Genomic DNA, 23,108 nt, shown 5'->3' on the forward strand with positions numbered 1-23,108 from the left:
TTTTAACTACCAGGCAATGTTGGAAGAAATTAGTCAGTACCACAAGATTGGAGGTGGAAAAATCTATCACTGCATAGGCTAGAATTATGTCAGACTTTTTACAAGGTAATTTCATTTATTATCCTTCAAAGTAGCCCTTACATATGATTTCCTAGAGACCTATTCCTGTTACAAAATACATTAAAACATATATTTCTTTAATACTTTTGATATAATGACTTAGAAAATGTTAAACTTCCAAAACGGTCTAGTAATCAGTGTTGTTTATTTAGAAAACAGGTATTTTTCCTTTTCTTGGCTTTCATTATTTTGCGGACATGAGACAAAAGATGGTATATGCATCCACATATTCATCCATTTCATATTTCTGACAAGGTTAAAACTGAAATATTAAGGGGGAAAAACGTCATCTGGAAAAGAAACAGGATGGAACTCACATGCCCTAAATTCTAGGACTGACTTGATTCTTTGACAATAGAATGACACTGGTCAACACTTAATTCTATCAATTTTCTTTCTTTTTTTTTTTTTCAGATTTTATTTATTTATTCATGAGAGACACAGTGAGAGGCAGAGACACAGGCAGACGGAGAAGCAGGCTCCATGCAGGGAGCCTGATGTGGGACTCGATCCCAGGTCTCCAGGATCATGCCCTGGGCTGAAGGCAGGCGCTAAACTGCTGAGCCACCGAGGGATCCCCAATTCTATCAATTTTCAGTGTTTATAAGATGTTGCTGTTAGGGGCACCTGGGTAGCTCAGTCAGTTAAGCATCTTAAAAAAAAAAAAAAAAAAAAAGATGTTGATGTTAGAGAAGATGATTTCCGGAGCTCAATTCCTCTCCAGAACTGCATATATATGTTCAATGAATTCATAATGTAACATTCACTAAATAATATTAAAGTCTATTAATTAAATTTTAACAGCATCAGTGGCTTTAGAACAAATAATCATGTTTTGATCTGAAGTATTTTACATACAGAAATATCATTCATTTATAATGAGAATAAACATGACTACAATTTAATGAGAAAAGCAATATATAATTTGTTATCCATTATCAAATTTATGAGCTGATTGTACCTTACAAAATTGTAAGCTGAAAATTTCCTGAAAAACAATTAAATTCTTATTTTGAAAAGTTTCATACTTAAACTTCTCATTTTATTTTTTTCCCTAAATTTCATGAAGGGAACTGGTTTTGGTCATCTTTCAAAGAAGAGACATACTAATATATTATTATTATTATAGACTGTAGATTTCTATCTTTCTGATATAAAATGCAAAAGTACAATGTTATCTCAGATCATGAAATGTTGCCTAAAATTGAGGACAATTCTATTATCATTGTAATGAAATTGCAATTCATGGTTTGATTTCAGAACAAGTATATTCCTCGTATATTAACCATTTAGAGGTCATTTAAATAATAAACTATTGAATTATTAATGACATGCAGAATTCTAAAGCTATAAGGATTTGAACCTGTAAAAAAAGTAAAATAAAATGGGACAATTTATGAGGCAAAAGAAGAAATGAGATAATTTCAAAACTACACTTTTACCAACCTGTTGAAAATCCTTTCAGTGAGCATCATATGAAAATTTGACTGGAGAACAGTGCTAAAAAATGTATTATAAGACTAATAGAGGACAACTGTGATGCATGAAATGGTATGTTATGATAAACTGGTTTTATGAGTATGTGAAATGCCATGTAACAAGAAATACACTAGGTTTATTGTTGGCAATGTGATTATTATTGCATCACAAGGAATTTGAAATTCTTTTTTTATAAATGTATTTTTTATTGGTGTTCAGTTTGCCAACATATAGAATAACACCCAGTGCTCATCCCGTCAAGCGCCAACCTCAGTGCCCATCACCCAGTCACCCCCACCCCCTGTCCACCTCCCCTTCCCAGAGTTAGGAGTCTCTCATGTTCTGCCTCCCATTCTGATATTTCCCACTCATTTTTTTAATTTAAAACACTGCTTAGGTTATCTTTAGAAAGTGGTAGACTGCTTTCAAAAACCTCTCCAAGTAGAAACTACAAAGGCAATTTTTCTATAGGGCTAAGCAATTGTCAGAGAGATTGAAATGTATATCGTTCTTTCTAATATACAAATAGACACATAATTTGGATGGAAAAAATGTAATAGTTATGCAGTAATTCCAGATGAAAATTAATAGGAAAGCATGTAAAAAAACTACTATTGGGAGATATGAGAGGAAATATTACTTGTAACAATCTTCTTCATAAGGAAAATAAGAATATATTTTTCAATTTTGCTTCAGTATAAATTGCTACAATTTATTAAGAAGGACATATTTGGACTTGTCTTATTTCAAATAAAATTCTTTCCCCTTAAAATAATTCTTCAGGTGTTTTCGCAACAAGAGCTCCCCTTAAAAACATCAGCCAGCACACACATTCTGCAATTTCACCAATTTCTGAAATTCAGATAATTTCATTTTCTTATCATTTAAAAATCTGAACCAACCAGTGCCTCAAAGCTCACGAGGTAAAGGTCATGTTGTAAGATAACCTTACCCGTCATAGAGGTTACAAGACTCTATGCAGCTCCTTCCTCTGCTGAAGCGACGGCAGGACAGGCACTGGTCGGGGCCAGGTCCCCAACAGCCATCGCTTGAACACAGATGGTTGCACACCATTCCTTCAGCAGCTGGAAAACACACCAAATTCAAGGGTGAAATAAAACAGAAGCCTTCAAAAAAAAAAAAAAAAAAAAAAAGAAGGCTTTGTTAAGACTTAACCTTTTAAAATGAATTTTCCAAAGTGATGCTATTTCTGAAGAAGTTGGTTTGAAAGAGAACTGTGGCAGAAAGCTTTGCTTACTCAGTCACCATGGCCCACACTACTGTCAACTTCTTCTATATTGCAGAGCCCCCATCAGTGTGTGTATATAGAACCGCTATATTTTCATAAAAATGTACACATGTCAATTGTCTACATCAAAATTCTAAGGAGGAATGGTGATAGAAATTAACCTTCCCTTTAAGGCAAGAAGCAAACAACACCTTTTTCAATCCAGCCCTTTGCTCCACTGAGACACCACAAATTCTAACTTCAATTCCATATAAGAGTTTGATGAAGAAATTAAACAAATAGTTCTTGTCTTAAAAAAAAAATAAAAAAAAGAAAAAGAAGAATGTCTCAAAGGTAGGAGGTGAGGAGAGAAATGGAAATAAAATACAAGGTTTTTATAGGCCTCTGCTTGCCTTGATATTTAGTCAAATTAGCACATGTAAGGAAAAGGATTTGCAAATATATGAAACAAATTGTAGTCACTGATGAGGAACTGTAGAGATTAAAGTAATAACACTGATTTTTAGCCTTGTCTCTATATATTTGTTGATGGGAGGGGTGCCAAAGAATTTTGGGACTGTTAAAATTGGGACTTAGATTCATCGTCTGTTTCCTTTTATATTGAGTAACATTTATTCAGTATATTATTATTTATATGGAATAACATGATTTTAGTAAAAGGATACTAGATGTTGATTAAGGTCCTATTAAGACTTTAAATGTTATTCTGAGTGTCAACAGTGATTTGAGTCATCTGAAATACGATTTTATGTGGTTTTCATAAATTATTAAGAATTTCCAAGAAGATAAAAAAAAACATCAAAAATCATCTTTATCTTCACATGAGTTACCAAGCTTAATTACTATGGGACGTAAGTTGTCATGACAAGAGCATTTGTGAGATGGGTTGGGATATCACTGAATATGTGAGTATAATGTAAGCAGGGAACACATCTGTGGAAGTTACCCTCTTTAACATATGCTTGAGAAAGTGAATTGCCAGCATCCATGATGCTGACTACTTATAAAACAGTGAAACAAAATCATCCAATTCATGTATCCTGTCTCATATCCTGCAGCCTTAAGGAGGCCCTTAGGCTCAGCTGTGGAAATTTTTTTCTCAAGGCAGAGTTAGACCTACTAAGTCTTTTTACTTCATAACTGCTTAATTGAATAACCTCTTCCAACATAAGAGAGAAGCTGTGTGTGTATTTAGCAGTTTTTTTTTTTTTAATTTTTTTTTTTTTTTTTTTTTTTTATTTATGATAGTCACAGAGAGAGAGAGAGAGAGAGGCGGAGACACAGGCAGAGGGAGAAGCAGGCTCCATGCACCGGGAGCCCGACGTGGGATTCGATCCCGGGTCTCCAGGATCGCGCCCTGGGCCAAAGGCAGGCGCTAAACCGCTGCGCCACCCAGGGATCCCTGTATTTAGCAGTTTTATTAAGGCATACATGACATTTAACATATTGCTCATACATAAAGTGTGCAATCAGATGTTTTGACATATGCATGCAATTGTGAATCATGTACACAATTAGAGTAATGAATGTATCCATCAATTCCAAGAGATCTCATGACCTTCTGTAGTCTCTTCTTCCTGCCCCATCCCTCTCAGATAACCACTGGTCGGTCTGTTGTTAATATATATTAGTTTGCACTTCTTAAAATTTTATACAAATAGAAACATACAGGATGTGCTCTCTTTATATAGTCTCTTTCACTCTGCATAATTATTCTGAGATTCATCTGTGTTGCTGTACAAATGTCCATTCATTTTTATTACTAAATATATTTCATTGTAAGGATATGCAACATTTTTAATTAATTTTATTTTATTTTTTTAAAGATTTTATTTATCAATTTATGAGAGACACAGAGAAAGGGAGAGAGAGACAGTAAGGCAGAGACCCAGGCAGAGGGAGAAGCAGGCTCCATGCAGGGAGTCCGATGTGGGACTTGATCCTGGGACTCCAGGATCATGCCCTGGGCCGAAGGCAGGCACTAAACCGTTGAGCCACCCAGGGATCCCTGCAACATTTTTTTTAAACCAGTCACTTATTGCTACACATTTAGACTGTTTTCCATTTTGTGCTATTAAAATTAAGCTACCATAGGGGTGCCTGGGTGTCTCAGTCAGTTCGGTGTCTGATTCTTGATTTCAGCTCTGGTCATGATCTCAGGGTCATAAGATGGAGCCCCGCATCAGGCTCTGCTCTCTGAGTATGGAGCCTGTTTAAGATTCTCTCTCTTTCTCTCCCTCTGCCTCTCCCCACCCAGCTCTCATGCACACTCTCTCCCTAAAATAAAATAAAATAAAATAAAATAATAAAATAAAATAAAATAAAATAAAATAAAACTAGAAACATCCATGCACAAGTCTTCATAAAGGCATATTTTCATTTCCTTTTAGTAAACACCTAAGACTAAAATGACTTGATAATATAGTAAGTATAGGATAAACTTTTCAAAAAACGGTCAAATTGTTTCTCAAAGTAGTTGTACCATTTTACATTCCAGTAGTAATGAACTCAAGAATTAAGTTTCCCCTCATTTTTGCCAATTCTTGATATGGTCAGTCTGTTTAATTCCTAGTAGACACATGTAGACATGTTAACAATATTTGTTCTTCCAATCTATGATCATGGAATGCTTTTCTACTTATTTGTAGTCTCCTCAATTTCTTTTATAAGTGTTCTATAGTTTTCAGAGTACAGATCCTTCACCAAAAGGTTAGGTTTATTTCTAGGTATCTTATGGGTTTTGGTGTAATTGTAAGTGGGATAAATTTCCTGATTTCTCTTTTTTTCCATCTTATTATATTGTTAGTGTGTAGAAATGCAACAGGCTTTTGTGCGTTGATTTTCTATTTTGCCACTTTGCTAAATTCCTATACCAGTTCTAGCTATTTTTTTTTTTTTTTTTTGCAGGATTCTTTTGGGTTTTCTACAGAGTATCATGTCATCTGCAAAGAGTGAAAGTTTGACATCTTCTTTGCCAATTTGGATGCTTTTTTTTTTTCTTTCTTTCTTTTTATTGCTTGACTGCTGAGACTAGGATTTCCAGTACTGTGTTGAATAACAGTGGAAAGAGTGACATCACTGTCATATTCTGACCTTAGGGGAAACCTCACAGTTTTTCCCCATTGAAGATGCTCTCTTTTTAGCTCCTTTAGGTGTAAGGGTAGGTTGTATATTTGAGACTTTTCTGATTTCTTGAGGAAGACCTGTATTGCTATATACTTCCCTCTTAGGACCACCTTTTCTGTATCCCAAAGTTTCTGAACTGTCCTGCTTTCATTTTCATTTTCTTCCTTGTATTTATTTTTCTAATTCTAGTTCTCTTACTATTTCTATCACATTTGTAATTCCTTTCTCCACTGAAGTCCTGAGCCCTTCAAAATCATCCATGCAGTTGGAATCAACTACTTCCAAACTCCTTTAACATTGATATTTTGACCTTTTCCCATGAATCACAAATGTTCTTAGTGGCAGCTAGGATGATGAATCCTTTCCAGAAGGTTTTCAATATATCTTGCCTCATCCATCAGAAGACTCACTGTCTATGGCAATTGTAGCCTTACGACATGTATTTCTTAAAGAATAAGACTTAAGAATCAAGATGGGCTTCTTAAACCACAGGCTGCAGAATGGATATTGTATAAGAAAGCATAAAAACAACATTAATCTCATATACCCCCATCAGAACTCTTGGGTGACCAGGTGAATTATCAATGAATAGTAATATTTTGAAAGGCATCTTAATTTTTGAGTAGTAAGTATCAATAGTTGGCCTAAAATATCCAGTAAACCATGTTGTAAACAGATGTGCTGTCATCCAGGCTTTGTTGTTCCATTTAGAGAGCACCGATGGAATAGAGTTAGCATAATTTTTTTGGGTCCTTCTATTTTCAAAATGATCAATGAACAATAGCTTTAAGTTTAAGCCACCAGCTGTGTTAGCCCCTAACAAGAGAGGCAAGCTGTCCTTTGAAATTTTGAAGCTACACATTGACTTCTCCTCTCTAGCTATGAAATCCTAGATGGCATTTTTCCCCCAACATAAGGCTGCTTCATCTACATTGAAAATCTATTATTTGGTGTTTTAATTTTTAGATAACTATAAATTCATGTAGAGTTGTAAGTAATAATACAGAGAGATCCATGTTCTCTTTACCCAATTTCCCCTAATGGTAAGATTTTGCAGAACTGTATAGTTCAGTAACACAAACAGAATTTTTTTTTTAAGATTTTATTTATTTATTCATGAGAGACACACACACACAGAGGCAGAGACACAGGCAGAGGGAGAAGGAGGCTTCATGCAGGGAACCCGACCTGGGATTAGATCCCAGGTCTCTAGGATCATGCCCTGGGCCAAAGGTAGCGCTAAACCACTGAGCCACCCGGGCTGCCCCAGATATTTACATTCATACAGTCAAATTACAGAAGATTTCCATCACACAAGAGTCCCTACTGTTGTACTACACAGATGCTATAAACATTTGTTTACAGGTTTTGTGTAAATATAAATTTACATTTGTATGGAATAACTGTTCAGGGGTATAATTGCTGAGTCATACGACAGGGGCATTTTAATTAATATGTGTTGTTGCTTTTGAGAATGTGCTAAGTAAGCTTTGTTCTAGAGTGGTTAAGCTGTTTTATATTCTCACCAGGAACACATGAATTGTCTCATATTTCTGTATCTTCTCTAGCATTTGGTTTTGTCATTTTTTTAAATTCTAACCATTCTGTAGATGTATACTGATATCTCATGATGGATTTAAATTTTCATAACATGTATAATAACTGACATATGTATTTATTTTTAATTTTTTTAAATATTTTATTTTTTGACAGAGAGACCGTGGGGGCAGGGCAGAGAATCTCAAGCAGACTCTGACCTTGAACTTTCTTTCTTATTTTTTCATAATGTAGAGAAAGAGGGTTCTCTTATGGTACAAAAGAAATGTCAGTTGAAATGAAATCTTAACCTAGGTTTTATTTCACTCATTCCCTAGATGTATACATGACTTTCACTAACTTATAAAGATATAAGGAGTAAAAGACAGTGGTTCAATTAGGCTGACTGAACACAAATGTAAGATAAATTCTATTTAATATATAAAGAGCTAGAAAGAAGCAAAATATCTATGATGTTAGCTAATATAAAGTTATAATACCCATTTTTATAAACATTCATCCATTTTAAGGTTGTTTATAGTTTCATATTCTGCAACATGTATATATTTACATAAAACTCCAATATATAGCTGCATCAGAGTAAATCCTTAAAGGGGGAAGAAGCTATAAAGCAACTTGTAAATACAGAGTATATTAAAAAATCACATTGCACAGTATCATGAATCTGACTCTGCACTTATCACTTTCAAGTCCTTATAGAAAATAAAATCAGGGCTTTAAATTCTTTGTCATCTTCTAAGTCTCTCAGATATATTGTCAATTTCTTCCTTTAGAATGTTGACAAAGCCATTAGTTCCCCCTGGGTGCTGCCAATTTCATGCTATCCCATCAACCTTTTGTCTATTTCACCAAATGTATTAATTTTTTTTTCAGGTTTGGAAGCCTCACAATCTTACTCCTCCTCTTCTCTCCCAAGGGTGATAGACTCAATATGTGGAAAGGTGAAAGCTGTCTGCTTTGATTTTTCTCTTACATGCTTAGAACCATATGGAGAGGAGAATTTTAGCTTCACCAAAGCTCCTACCTTCTTTTCTACTGCCAACTGCCTCCTTAGATGCTCCATTTTAAAACAGTTTTAGACCAAGATCTATTGGAGGAAAGTAATAATAAACAGAAAACCACAATAATTACTTTCTTCTCATTTTTTCCAAACCACTAAGATGATGATCTTGAAGGCTGGTTGATCATTTTCTCCAGACTGAAACCAAGAGAGGTGTCTCCATACAGCACAGAACAAAAGGCCAAGGAAACTACTTTTTTGAAATTCTTCAGAGAAAAGAATTTTTCAATCACCACCCAGAATTCAACACTTCTCTGACCTCCCAGAGTTAAAGTCATATGGGAAGGACTAGAAGGCCTATTCGATGGCTTATAGTTCAAAAGGCCGTTACAAACCTCTCTAAAGAAACTTTAGGGATGTAGTCATTAGGCAACCTTTAGCTTGCCCTGTGTTTTCTCTGGAAGCTATAAAATAGATTTTTCTTTATCTCATCTGAATTGAACCTGTCTGTTAAAAATTTGGAGGGATAATAATGTGCTTAGTATTTCAACCTTTATATGGAATATCGAACCTGCTTTCATTAAAATAGAGGCAAGCTTAAACAATGGTCCTTGTTATGTGCTACATGTGTTACAGTAAATGCATTAGCTCAAAATTTTGAAATACAGTACCTGTGTACAGGCACAAGCAGAAAAAATAGATTTTCTTTTATTGTACAAGACCATCTATGCTATTTGTATCCCTTACCATATATATACAGAGGCATGGGTTTTATTTAGAATATATTTGGAGAGATACCACTAATCCTTTTTTGCTTTTTAAGTCTAACAAATATGATTTAGTTGCAATAGTTCAGTTTTTGTGATCAGATCTTTACTCTATTATCAGCCATGTAGCCTCAGACAATTATTTTACATGTTACTCATATGTAAAGTGAATGATAATATCTCCCTTTCAGGGTTATGATTAAGAGTGGACATCATATTAGCAGAGTATTTAATGCAGTATTAATTTAGCTACTTATCTAAATTAAGTCCTCAATAAGTATACCTAGGACCCCAGGATAGGACCTGAGCTCCAACCTTTGAGCCACCCAGGTGCTCCTTCTCATCTCTCCAAATGCCCAAATTGATTCACATGATAATTCAGCAAATATTTATTGAATGGATATTCAAAATCTTTTAGAGTTCCACAGGAATTTTGGTATTATTTCTTTCTCTTTTTGTGAAAAATGCTATTGGAATTTCGATAGAGAGTACATTGCATCTATATATGATGTTGGGTAGTATGGACATTTTAACAATATTAACTCTTCCAATCCATGAATGCAGGTTGTCTTTTCCATCTTTTATTTGTGTTTTCAATTTCTTTGACCAGTGTCTTATAGTTTTTGATGTACACATCTTTTACTACTTTGGTTGAATTTATTCCCAAGTATTCCTAGACTGTGGCTTTTTCATACACAGTCTTTATTATGTTGAGATTGATTTCCTCTATTTCTTCTTATATCTAATTTGTTGAGAGCTTTTTTCCTGAAAGGATGTTAGATTTTGTCAAATGCTTTTTCTTCATCTATTGAGATGATCATAATTTTAGTCTTTCATTCTGGTAATATGGTGTATCACATTTACTGATTTGCATATTTTGAATCATCCTTGCACCCCAGGGATAAATCCCACTTGATCATTGTGAATAATTCTTTTAAGGTGCTATTAAGTTCAGTTTGCTAACATTTGGTTGAGAATTTCTGCATCAGTATCATCAGGTATATCAGTTTGCAATTTTCTTTTCTTATAGTATCTTTATCTGGTTTTAATATCCAGACAATGCTGGCCTTGTGAAATCATTTTGGGAGTGTTCTCTTCAATTTCTTTGAAAGAGTTTGAGAAATATTGGCATTAATTCTCTTTAAATATTTGTAGAATTCACCAATAACAACATCTGGTTTGGGGACTTTCTATGTCGGGAAGGATTCTTTTAAAGACTTTTTTTTAAGATTTTATTTATTTATTCATGAGAGACACAGAGAGAGAGGCAGAAACACAGGCAGAGGGAGAAGCAGGCTCCATTTAGGGAGCCTGATGTGGGACTTAATCCTGGACTCTAGGATCACGACCTGAGCCAAAGGTAGATGCTCAACCACTGAGCCACTGAGGAGTCTCTATGATGGGAGGTTTTTGAAGACTGATTTAATCTCCCTACTTGTTTGTTGAGATCACCTGTTTTTTTTTTTTTTTTTTCATGATTCAAACTTCTGAAGTTGTATGTTTCTAGTAACTCATCCATTTTCTCTAGGTTGTCTAATGTGTTGCCATATAATTGTTCATGGTACTCTCTTAATGATCCTTTGTATTTCTGTGGTATTGGTTGTCATGTCTATTCTTTCATTTATATATTATCTGAGTCCTCTTTCTTTTAACCTTAGTAAGCATAGCTGAAGTTTTGCCAATTCTGTTTCTCTTTTCAAAAAGCCTCTTTTTATTTTATTAATACTTTTATTGGTTTTCTATTCTGTATTTCATTTATTTCTGTTCTGATCTTTGTTATATTCCTTCTTTATGCCAACTTTGGACTTAATTTGCTCTTGGATTTATAATTATTGAGGTGTCAAGTTAGGTTGTTTATTTGAGATCTTTTCTTTTGTCTTTTTTCTTTTAACTTAGGCATTGATTGCTATAAACTTCTCTCTTAGCACTTGTTTTGCTGCATCACATGAGTTTGGTATGATGTATTTCCATTTTTGTTTAATTTATTTATTGATTTCTCTTTTGATTTCATTTTGGATGAATTGGTTATTATGTAATATAGTGTGTTAACTTCTAATACTTGTGGACTTCCCAGTTTTCCTCCTATTATTGATTCTTAGTTTCATATAATCATGGTCCGAAAAGATCATTGGTATGACTTTGATCTTATAAAATTTGCTAAGACTTGTTTTGTGACCTAATGTATGTTGTACCTTGGAGAATGCACCATATATGCTTAGAAGAATATACATTCTACTGCTGTTGGAATGGAATATTCTTTATATGTCTGTTAGGTCCAGGAAGTCTAAAGTGTAGTTCAAATCCAATGTTACTTACTGAGCTTTCATATATATCCATTGTTGGAAGTGGGGTATTAAAGTCCTCTACCATGATTTTATTGCTGTTGATTACCCTTTTCAGATATGTTCAGATGTTCTGTTGTTGGTTGCATGTATATTTACAATTGCTATATCCTTTCGGTGAATTGGTCACCCTATCATTATATAATGACTACCATTGTCTCTTGTTACTTTTTTTCTTGTTATATTTTTTAATTAAACTCTACTCTGTCTTATATAAATATAGCTATACCTGGTTCCTTTTAGTTTCCATTTATGCTCTCTTGCCGAAAATAATCTGAGTTGGGCTTCTGTCATTAAAAGAGCACTGTATTAATTTATTTTTGCTATTTTGCTAACAAATAACCAAAACTTGGTCACTTAACACACAAAAATTTAGTGTCTTAGAGTTCTGGAGGACAGAGTCCAAAATGTGTCTTAATGGACTAAAATTAAGGTGTCATCAGGGCTGACTCTTTCTGGAGGCTTCAGGGAATAATATGTTCCTTGTCTCTATCAACTTCTAGAGGCCACCTTGGCATTCCTTGGCTTGTAGCTATATTATTCCAATCTTTGCTTCCATGATTACTTTGCTTTCTCCTTTAGTCAAATGTCCCTCTTTCTCACTCTAGAAGGACACATACAACTACATTTAGCCCCACCCAGATAACCCAAATTAATTTTTCCCCTATTAAGATTCATAACTTGTTCACATCTGCAAAGTCTCTTTTGTCATATAAAATAACATTCACAGATTCTGGGGATTAGGATGTGGACGTGCTTGAGGGTAGGGTTATCATAAAACTGTATTGTGGTGACCTCTATAAGCAGGGAAAGTTGTATAGATTGTGTGTATATTATTATATATGGAATGGCAGTATAGTCTTTGTAACATGTTAGAATGAGTTAAAACTAGAAAAAAGATAGGTAAGATAGGAGCAGGGGAGTAACTGGTAAGACATATCCAATCCCCATATTGAATACATTTAACAGATATGACCCAATGCTTTATTTAGCCTTAAGTGTTCTAGTTACTATATGTCTAACTTGATTGGACCCGGGAAGAAAATTCTAATAGGAGAAGATGACAGGCAGCAGTGACAAAATATTAGAAAGTCCTTGAATATTCTTACAAGACTGAGCACATTATAAAGTACCTCTCAGAAGGCACATTAACTGTAAAAAAGTAAAATAAATTTCTGAGTATTTTGTTGAAACTTTAAATACATAAAATTTAATAGTACAATATATTGTAGTATAATTACTCAATGAATTTGTAAACTATCATTAAATATTCTCTCATTTTATGGAGTATGTTATGTTAGTAAAAAGAAAAATAGAATACTATTTGTAGGATGTTTTTTAAAGTTCATTCTTTATCTTTGTCTCCAAAAACTATTCTTAAATAATTTTAAGTTACTCAACTGCGAATTTTCCTACCATACATTCTTTTTGAGGAAATAGACCCTCACAAGAAGAATGAATTATCAGGACACTATGCTTTTAAATACATTTCTAACTACAGAATAATAGGGAGAATAATAAGGGATGTGACTGAGAAGAGTAGTTTCTCAAACAATTTCTCATAGATATTTGCCTTGGAATGATCTGGTATGTCTTAAAAATGCAGAATCCTGGGCTTCAAACTATTTGTATTCATTTCCTAGGGCTGGTGTAACAAAATGCCACAAACAACAGTGGCTTAAAATAACAGAAATTTATTCTCTCACACTTCTGGATTTCATAATCAGTGTTGGCAGGCTGGTTCCTTCTTGGGGGCTCAAAGGAGAATCTGCTCTATGCCTCTTCCCTGGTTTCTAGTGGCTGCCACCAATCCTTGGTGTTCCTTGGCTTACAGCTGCATAATGCCAGCCTCTGTCTCTGTTATTGCTTGGCTGTCTTCCTCTGTGTGTGTGTGTGTGTGTACATGTCTTTACATGGCACTCTCCTATCTGTATGTATCTGTCCCTGTGTCTCCTCTTCTTATAAGGACTCCAGTCAGATGAGATTGAGGATCCATTCTACTCCTGTATAACCTCATTTTAATTTACATCTTAATTGTAAGTCAGTCGGAGAAGGACAAACATTATATGTTCTCATTCATGTGGGGAATATAAATAATAGTGAAAGGGAATATAAGGGAAGGGAGAAGAAATGTGTGGGAAATATCAGAAAGGGAGACATAACGTAAAGACTCCTAACTCTGGGAAACGAACTAGGGGTGGTAGAAGGGGAGGAGGGCGGGGGGTGGGAGTGATTGGGTGACGGGCACTGGGGGTTATTCTGTATGTTGGTAAATTGAACACCAATAAAAAAAAAAATTGCATCCACAAAGACCCTGTCTCCAAATAAGGCCATATTCACAGGCACCAGGCTTTAGGAGTTTAGTGCATCTTTTGGAGAGCTACAATACAAGCCACAACAATATCTAAGCAACAATCTCTGGAAACTGAAGTCCAGACTTCTCCATTTTTAATAATTAAAAGCTGTTGCTCTAAAATTTCTCAACTACTAATCTAGTAGCAAGTCAGATTAAAATGTTACCATTTATAATAAAAACTGAAGCCTGCAGTAACCCTGGGTTTTGTACATGAGAGCTCCACCATTCTTTCAGAATTGCCAGATTTACAAAATAGAAGGAGTGTCATTTGTGAAATTACTACTGTTTTAATAAGAACACAGAGAATATTTTATAGTATTGTTGGTAATTAGATTTTGTGCTATTTCAAATACAATAAGAAGCTCTTCTTTGCAGTTTCTTTTTTTTTTTTTACAAAGAAGAGTGTATTAATTAATGTGTTTCTTTAGTAACTTAAAGAAGACAATCTTAGAAGTACAATTAAGATTTTCTATCTTCTGATTACTTAGAAGAACAATGACTTCACTATATCCTAAGCTATACACTGTAAGTTTTGTACTGAGTTATGTTTTACTGAAAAGTTTGGCAAAGTTTATTAATCTTCTAGTGAAGATTGGCTATGAGGCCCAACAGATGATTCTCTTTCTTGGGAAATGTACATTTACTCAATATAGTACGGGCTGGACTTGGAGTGCATAAATTAAAGGCAAAAGGGATAGAGAGAAAGTAAGAAAACCTACAATCTTAGCAATATTTTTTTTTAAAACAAGGTAAACCTCAATTTATAATCAAAATTCATTTTTCTATAAGATACAACTATTAGAGGTGATAATGATAATACCAATTGTGATTTTATAGAAAGTCAACACTACTTGTGATGTTACAAAAACTAAAACACTTACTATTTTGTAGTTATTATCACTATCACCAGAGTAAAACAAAAGAATATGCTAAGCAAATGTTGTATTATTATCCATTGGTGTAAAATACCCTGGATTCCCTACTCATCAGCTCTTTGTCCTGATTAAATTCTGGACATTCAATGACTCCTCATAAACTTGGATCATGCTGTTATTCAGAGGATTCAGTTCTTGGCCATTAACTATAGTTTTCATTCTTCTTTTTTTCTAGATTCATGTCCAAAGAGGAGGATTTTTCAACTATCACATTTCAGGAATATCAGAATCATAGATAAATGTAGAAGGTTATATTTGTTTTATATTCTTTGTACAAAAAATGTACTCCTCCTCACCAAATATCTGCCTCCTGAAATACTAACCTCAAATTAATATTTTGTGGGAATTTTTTATAAAGCACAAAGTCTGTTACTTATAAAGTTGATTTTTAAATGTTTTAATTAAAAGAGTAAAGAAAAAGGTGTTTAGAGGAGTCTCAAGCATAGACTTTTTTTATCCATTTAAAATCTCATCAGATCATTTATAAACTCCTCAACATCTAGGCTCCTACTAATAATCACTCTTATTTCTTCCATGTCTACCAAATGGTTTATGTGTACCTGCACACTTAAAATTTACCACCTTGATAACGTGAATTTTCTTCTGCCTTAAGAAGACTGTTCTTATTTCTCCTTCCTTTTCTGTTCCCCAAGAAGGAATGTTTCATTAAATAAAATTAAATATTGTATCTTTATACCACATAGTATGTCTATAGTATGTATAAACTATTTAATGTATTTTTAATAGGAAAAAATATAATTGTATAATAATAACTAGCACAAATTTAACACTTGCTTTGAGCCAGGCATTCAGTGAAGTCAGTACTATTATTAACCCCATATCCAAATGATAAAATTGAGGTTCATAAATGTTAAATAGCTTACCAAAGGCCAAACATCAAATAAATAGTTTTCTTGGGATTAAAGCCCAGGTCATTTGGCTCTAGAGTGTGTACCTCAACATTATGCTGCTTTGGGTATGTTTCAGTAAATCATCAGGTTTTCTTATGAAAATCAATCACTTTCTTTTTACTTGAAGGAAATCAAGGTGAAATGAAGAGCACAGATTTTGAAATTAGATAGACCTTGGGTTCAAATCCTGAATATGATTTTTAGTAGCTCCAAACAGTGGGAATATTATTCGACTTTCTGAACAACTATATATTCATTTGCAAAATAGGGATAATTATACTTTATAAGGTTGTGGTAAAGATGAAATTAAACTACACAGATCGAGAGATAGAACCTGGCATCCTTTTGCCATTTAGCTGAAATATTGCAGACACGTAGGATTAGTGAGAAGAGATGAATTATTCAATAAATTATGTTTGATCAATATCCTAATCAATTAAAGTTTTTTTTTTAAAGAATCACATGCGGGATCCCTGGGTGGCGCAGCGGTTTGGCGCCTGCCTTTGGCCCAGGGCGCGATCCTGGAGACCCGGGATCGAATCCCACATCGGGCTCCCGGTGCATGGAGCCTGCTTCTCCCTCTGCCTGTGTCTCTGCCTCTCTCTCTCTCTCTGTGACTATCATAAATAAATAAAAAATAAAAATAAAAAAAAAATAAAAGAATCACATGTTATACTAAAACTTCTAGATGGATTAAAACTGTCAATATGGTTTTTAAAATACTGGAAGTAAAAGACTAAGGCAATTCCAAGATCATAAACATAAAAAGGAAAAGAACAATTCATCCACTTAACTAGATAAAAACATAATATGTTTGTTTATCAAAAGGCAAAATTTCTTAAATCACCTCTGAGAGGAAAAGTTATACATAACACATTCAAGAGATAAAAATTTAATGCATTTAACTTGTGATGAGGTCTTTCAAATCCAAAAGGAAAAGACCAACTCCCAATTGAAGATAACGGAAGCTTATGACTGACTAATTTACAAGAGAAGAAAATGAAATGCTCATTCAACATATAAGAAGAGACACTATGTTAGCCAAAAAATATGAATTTAAAAGGCCTCTTGTTCATATTTCAGATCACTGAAATTTAAAACCAAGGATAATATCCAGTGTTATAAAGAGCAGTGAAAAATATTCTTTATCAAACATTGTTTAGGACAAATGTAAATTGACCTAGCATTTTTGAAAGATATAGAAAAATACACCAAAATGTATCATAAATAATCTCATTTATGCAGAAATCCCAGTTTGTTTATTTTAAGATTTTGTTTATTTATTCATGAGAGACACAGAGAGAGACAGAAACAGAAGGAGAAGCAGGCTCCATGAAGGGAGCCCGATGTGGGATTCAAATCTGGGACTCCAGGATCACGCCCTGAGCGGAAGGTAGGCGCTAAACCGCTGAGGCCACCCAGGGGTCCCAGAAATCCCAGTTCTAAGTATTTAGCCTAAAGAAATGATTGCACATTCCAAAATGCTTTATGACCTAAGAGTCACATTAAGGCAATACTAGTAATATGAAAAATATAAGATAAATTAAATTACCATTAATACGGCACTTAATAGCTATTTTATAGGTTTCTCTTTAAGACAATAAAGTAGAACTCTGCCATGGAAGATGCTCATAATATATTAAGTAGAGACATGGATAGAATTCAAATATATATGTTATTATATCATTTATAAATGAAGAGCTATGCTTCATTATCTTATATCCATAAACAAAAAATATATATTCTTCTTACACATGTCTATTGTTTTAATTTCTTTTTTTTATTGTTTTAATTTCTAACAATGATAATTACAAAAATAAATGTATTTCCATTTTGAAAACTTAATTATGAATTTAGCTTCTCTCTTGTTTATGTCGGGTTTAAGTACATATGTACAAATATTTTTACAATAAAGGTATATGTGTTCACATGAAACTCGGATTTGAAGAATTAGCATAGTATTTATCTCTTTACTGTTTATGTTTTGGTGTTAAAAGTTTATGTTTAAATATTTTAAGAAACTTCAAATACTTTCATTAACCTGCTCTAAAACTCCTTCCAGGGGGACCTGGGTGTCTCAGTTATTAGGAAGCTGACTCTTGATTTTGGCTCATCTCCTGATCTCAAGGTCCTGAGATGGAGCACTGTATCAGTGAGGAGACTATCTGAGATTCTCTCTCCCCATGTCCCTCCTCAACTCTCTCTCTCTCTCTCTAAAATAACTAATTAAATCTTTTTTAAAAAATAAAAATTAAAAAAAAATAAAACTCCTTCCAACCAGTACTGTCATTTTGCTCCTGCTATAACCATACAAATAAAGAGGAAAATGTTCTAGCTTTTCATATCCTAGAGTTTCTTCAATCTCAATCTCTTCAAATTATAAAGTCTGCTTTGAAATTTTTGACTTAAAAGTGTACAATTGCTCAAGCCTACTTTCATACTTTACAGATGAGGTGAAGTTTTCCTTTTGTTGTCATTACTGCTTAAATCATGTTGAACTCCAAAAACACAGTTAAAAATCAAGGCTGCCTTCTCTTTTAAGTTAGCAAGCCAATGTTCAGATTTAGATCAGAGTATTTTATGGTGACTATGTGTGTATGCACGTACATGTGTGTATGTACATGCATATATTCTAGTGGTATGTACATGCATACATGTTATGTGTCCATATTCATATATTTATGCTTGTGTATGTGTGTATCTTGTGGTGAATATGTGTGTGTTTGTAGATATCTTGTATGTGCAAAGTATATTAAGAGGATATCTAAAGAATGCAATATGTACAGTGCATTTAAAATGAAGCAAATATTTAAGTTTTAGCATTTGCAGAGAGTACTATGGATGATAAAAAGGCTTTAATCACATGTGAGGAACCATTGTAGCTTAATGTAAACATCACAGCATTATCTCTAAAGTTGTTTATAGGGTAATTACGTTTCTGAAAATGTCAGATCCAATGTACTGTTAGACTAAAGTTCAAATTTTGATCAATGGATTTCATGCAAAAACTGTTTGTTCTAAGATGTTACAAATTTTTTAAAAAGAAAATGCTTAGTTTTTGTTTGTTTGTTTTTACTAAAGCACCACAAAACTGTGTTTCTCCTGCTTCATTTCTTCCCCAAACTGAAAAGTCAACTCTAAGTGCATAGAACAAGAAAATACATCCATGGTCTGAAAGGGCTAAACTCAGTCTGAGGCATAACACTGAAAATTGAAAAAAAAAAAAAAAAAAAAAAGCTAACTTCTAGTTTATTGTTATTTTTACTTTTTTGGTTGCACAAAAAGTTTAGAAGTTTTAAAGAAATATGGGATAGTTACATCTTTTTTTTCTTATCTTGCTTCAGGTTTTTTTTTGTTTTTGTTTTTTTTTACATTCAGTTTCCTTTTGCATTTTCTGCTTCCCATTAGCTTTTTTATTTGGTTCACAAAAGATGAAAGTAGTAAATGAGGGTTTATAAATGATTAAATAGATCAAGGAAGAATGTGTTTCTCTGATTCTTTTATTTTTCCTTAGGTTTTCTTATTTTCAGAGTTAAATCTTATCTCTAAAAGGTAGGAATAAGGGGTGCCTAGGTGGCTCCACAGTTTGGTGTGATCCTGAAGACCCAGGATCTAGTCCCACATCAGGCTCCCTGCATGGAGCCTGCTTCTCCCTCCGCCTGTCTTCTTTCTCTCTCTGTGTGTGTTGCTCATGAATAGATGAAAAAATCTTAAAAAAAATAAAAGTAGGAATGCTATCATTTTATTTTTGTTTTATTTTGTTTTTTGAAGGAGGTAGGAGAAAAGAAGACTATCACTCTGACGTAGGGAAATAGTTATAAATTTGTTGAAGAAGACTATTTTACTTCTATGAATAATCCATTTTGTCTAGGGTACAAACACACATATCGTAATGTGAGGTAGGAAGCTTAAGTACTAGAAAAAAGAAAAACAGCTTTCTGTCAGAAATCAGAAAGATATGAAACCATGGAAATAATCCAGGCTAAATAAAAGGATAAATAGTATTCATTGAGAATATGCATATTTTGATATAAGATTTTATATTTGATTTATGTGAAACAGAAGAATGAGCTCACTGAAAACAAAAAAAGCATTTTGCAACATATTTTTTCTCTGAAAAATATTTTTAAAGGTCCAAAGCAGCTACAAGGGTCCTCGCAAATTATAAGTTATAGTTTATGAATACTGCTATCCTGAGCAGTATATATTATATATATTATATATGTGTGTGTATGTGTGTGTATATATATATATATATATATATATATACACACACACATTTGTGACTATTTCAAAGGTGAGATCAAACAAATAAGCAGACATCCCAATAGCAAACTGTTTCTTAGGGGTTGATTTTTAAAAGGACTGACTCATTATGATCACAATAAGTATTTGTAACAGATAATTTAAATTCTGAGTCTTTTGATTTGATATTTATCATAAGTCTGACACATATGCTTTTGCAGTGGCAATTGTAGATGTAGAAGAAAATAGTAGAAACAAACAGAAAAGTTAAGTAGTAATCACTGAAATATCAAAGTATAAGATAGGAAGGGCATAGTTATGTACCCATGAAAACATCATTTGCTTCTGTGTAACAAAGAAATGATGGAATGAATCAGTAAGTGGCAAAATAAATGGAAAAAGAAACCGTGAAATGCCTACAGAAATGTATTTATGAAATAAACTTTCTTCTTGAACAGCACACTTCTTGAACAGCATTTTTTTACACATTTCAGAACACATCTGCATTTTTTCCACCACTTCCCACACGACAAATACTCAATGAAACCAAAAGGCAAACAGAAAACTCAATAAGGCAGATTTCTACAAACTGATTGTGTCCAAGGAATGCACCCAAGGTACCTATTACATATTTAGATTCCCAGGTTCCACCTACACTTATTGAGTCTTAGTCTGAGTAGGAAGTTTCTTGCAATTGGGCAAGATTTGCAAGCATGCAGTACATTATAAAAACATGCAATAAATGTCACCCATAATTAACTACCCTCCTTCTTAAGAGTTGAGAAAAAAGAGGGAACAGTTCTGACTCAGTTATTTTCGATTGTTTAGTCCAATGCAGAATGGCAGAAAATGTTCAAAGTTTCTGTTTTAATATCCGAATAATATACTTACTACAGTTTTCAGCTTTCCTGTTATCCCGGATCACTATTCTTTGGTTGATAGTGCTGAAGAGTGTTGTCCAATTAATGGTATGGTAATAACACAGGTTGCTGTTGTCAGTAATATAGATGTTTCCCGCACTGATTTCCTTCAGGGATTGGAATTGTAGAGAAGTGATGCCCTGTTGCTTAAGGATAAGCAAGGAGAGGCCACTAAAGAGAAGGAAGGGGGTAAGTGGAACAATACTTAATATGTATATTTTAATAAATATTTTCTTACATACATTCTTGAAGTAAAATAAGGATGTCACATTTTACTCCAAAAAGAATGATAGTAGAACATAAAAAAGAGACCGAGTCACTTAATTGTGATCTGAGTATTATTTCTCTACATGCTATATATACTGAGTTTCAAAAGGAACCATTTGACCTCCAAAAGGAGACTATTTACCTGTTAGAAGTATAATTATTAATGATATCTCTCTGTCTACATATTCACCACTGACATATCTGCTCACTATTTTTCCCACTATCCCCCCAGTCTCAGGTTCCTCAAGGATGAAATTGTGTTTTAAAACTAAATAATTATGGGATCCCTGTGTGGCTCAGTGGTTTAGCGACTGCCTTCAACCCAGGGCGTGATCCTGGAGTTCCAGGATTGAGTCCCACATTGGGCTCCCTGCATGGATCCTGCTTCTCCCTCTGCCTGTGTCTCTGCCTCTCTCTCTCTCTCTTTCTGTGTCTCTCATAAATAAATAAATAAAACCTTTTAAAAAATAAAATAAAATAAAACCAAACAATTAGGGGAATCTGGCTGGTTCAGTTGGAGGAGCATGAGACTCTTGATCTCAGGGTCATGAGTTTAAGCCTCATGTTGAATGTCGAGATTACTTAAATAAATAAAAACTTTAAAAAGCTAAATAATTTATAATGTTTATGGAATGATTATTCATCTACTAAAGTAAGAAATTAATTCTACTCAGTTTAATAAATTTAGACATGCTTTCAGAGGGTAAATATTACAGAGGATGACTATAGATATGCAGCTTTAATTTATACCTCAGAAGCCGAAGCATAATTGTAATAGTTGAAGAATGTATGAGTAGGGACAGGAAGCATTAAAAATTAAAGAGAAGAATGAAATTAAGCTAAAAGTTTAAAAAAAATACTCAGAAGGCTTGGACAACTGGGGAAAGCATCTCTAAAAGTTAAATAACAACTATACTGGGGAAACAAATTACCATTTCAAGGAAATTATTTTTATTTTAACATATTCTATATTTTGTAATTAAAGTCCTTTCCCATTCTCTAAAGAATCATCTGTTTCCCACATTCCAATCAACTAATGAACAATATTTTACATTTTGGATATCAAAGCTGTCCCCTTTTATTTTATTTATAAATCTAAATATACTTTGCTGCCAATACTCAGAATTTTTTCCATGTTGTTGTGTGTATGTGTATATATACACATATACATACACACACATCTGTGTATATACATATCTAAAGATTACATGATTATATATATACACACATACACATATACCTACATATATACCTATGTACATATATGCGTGTATATAAAACTCAGTACATGTATATTCGACTGAGATGTAATTCATTCTCTGAATCTGTGTTCCCAGCATAACCATCTTAAGTTGTTTGTTACGATGTGAACATAATAATGTTTGACAGATTTTTAACATTTGATTCAATGGATAGTAAAATTTGGTTGCATGTAGCACTTGAATAAAGTGAATCTCTCAAATATAGTTTTTTATTGAGAACTTTTCCAATTTACAGTTTAAAACCTCTCACAAAAAAAAAAAAAAAAACCTCTTACAGATCTTATTTTAATAGCAAAATTCTGTGGACTTTCTGTGAAATGTTATCATGGGATATTTGATGACAATATTGATTTAAGGCATCTTTCAGATTTAAGTAGAAAAAATGAAATCTAAATCCCTTTATGTAAATCAACCTTTAACTGTTCATAAATAAGAATCTCACACAGATGAAATCTAAAATAAAGTAAAATAAAGCAATGGCTTAATAAATATTAACTCACATATTTTTATTATGTGAATTAAAATACTGATATTAGACTTTAGAACAGTGTGCTTCTGAGCCCTGATTTTTC

At 33.4% G+C, this 23,108-nt stretch overlaps 1 protein-coding gene across 5 annotated transcripts in view; it reads right to left on the reverse strand.

The window, feature by feature from the left end:
* ERBB4 (erb-b2 receptor tyrosine kinase 4) overlaps positions 1 to 23,108 on the reverse strand; it is a 1,108,406-nt gene that overhangs the window by 265,972 nt on the left and 819,326 nt on the right. For all 5 annotated transcript variants that reach the window (XM_038585650.1, XM_038585649.1, XM_038585647.1 and 2 more), the window contains 2 exons: positions 20,979 to 21,178; positions 2,552 to 2,684 (listed from right to left, as the gene is read on the reverse strand). In XM_038585650.1, the coding sequence (XP_038441578.1) occupies positions 2,552 to 2,684; positions 20,979 to 21,178 (333 nt within the window). The remainder of the gene's footprint in view (positions 1 to 2,551; positions 2,685 to 20,978; positions 21,179 to 23,108) is intronic.

The sequence above is a fragment of the Canis lupus genome, chromosome 37, assembly GCF_011100685.1.
Source record: "Canis lupus familiaris isolate Mischka breed German Shepherd chromosome 37, alternate assembly UU_Cfam_GSD_1.0, whole genome shotgun sequence".
Taxonomy (NCBI): Eukaryota; Metazoa; Chordata; class Mammalia; order Carnivora; family Canidae; genus Canis; species Canis lupus.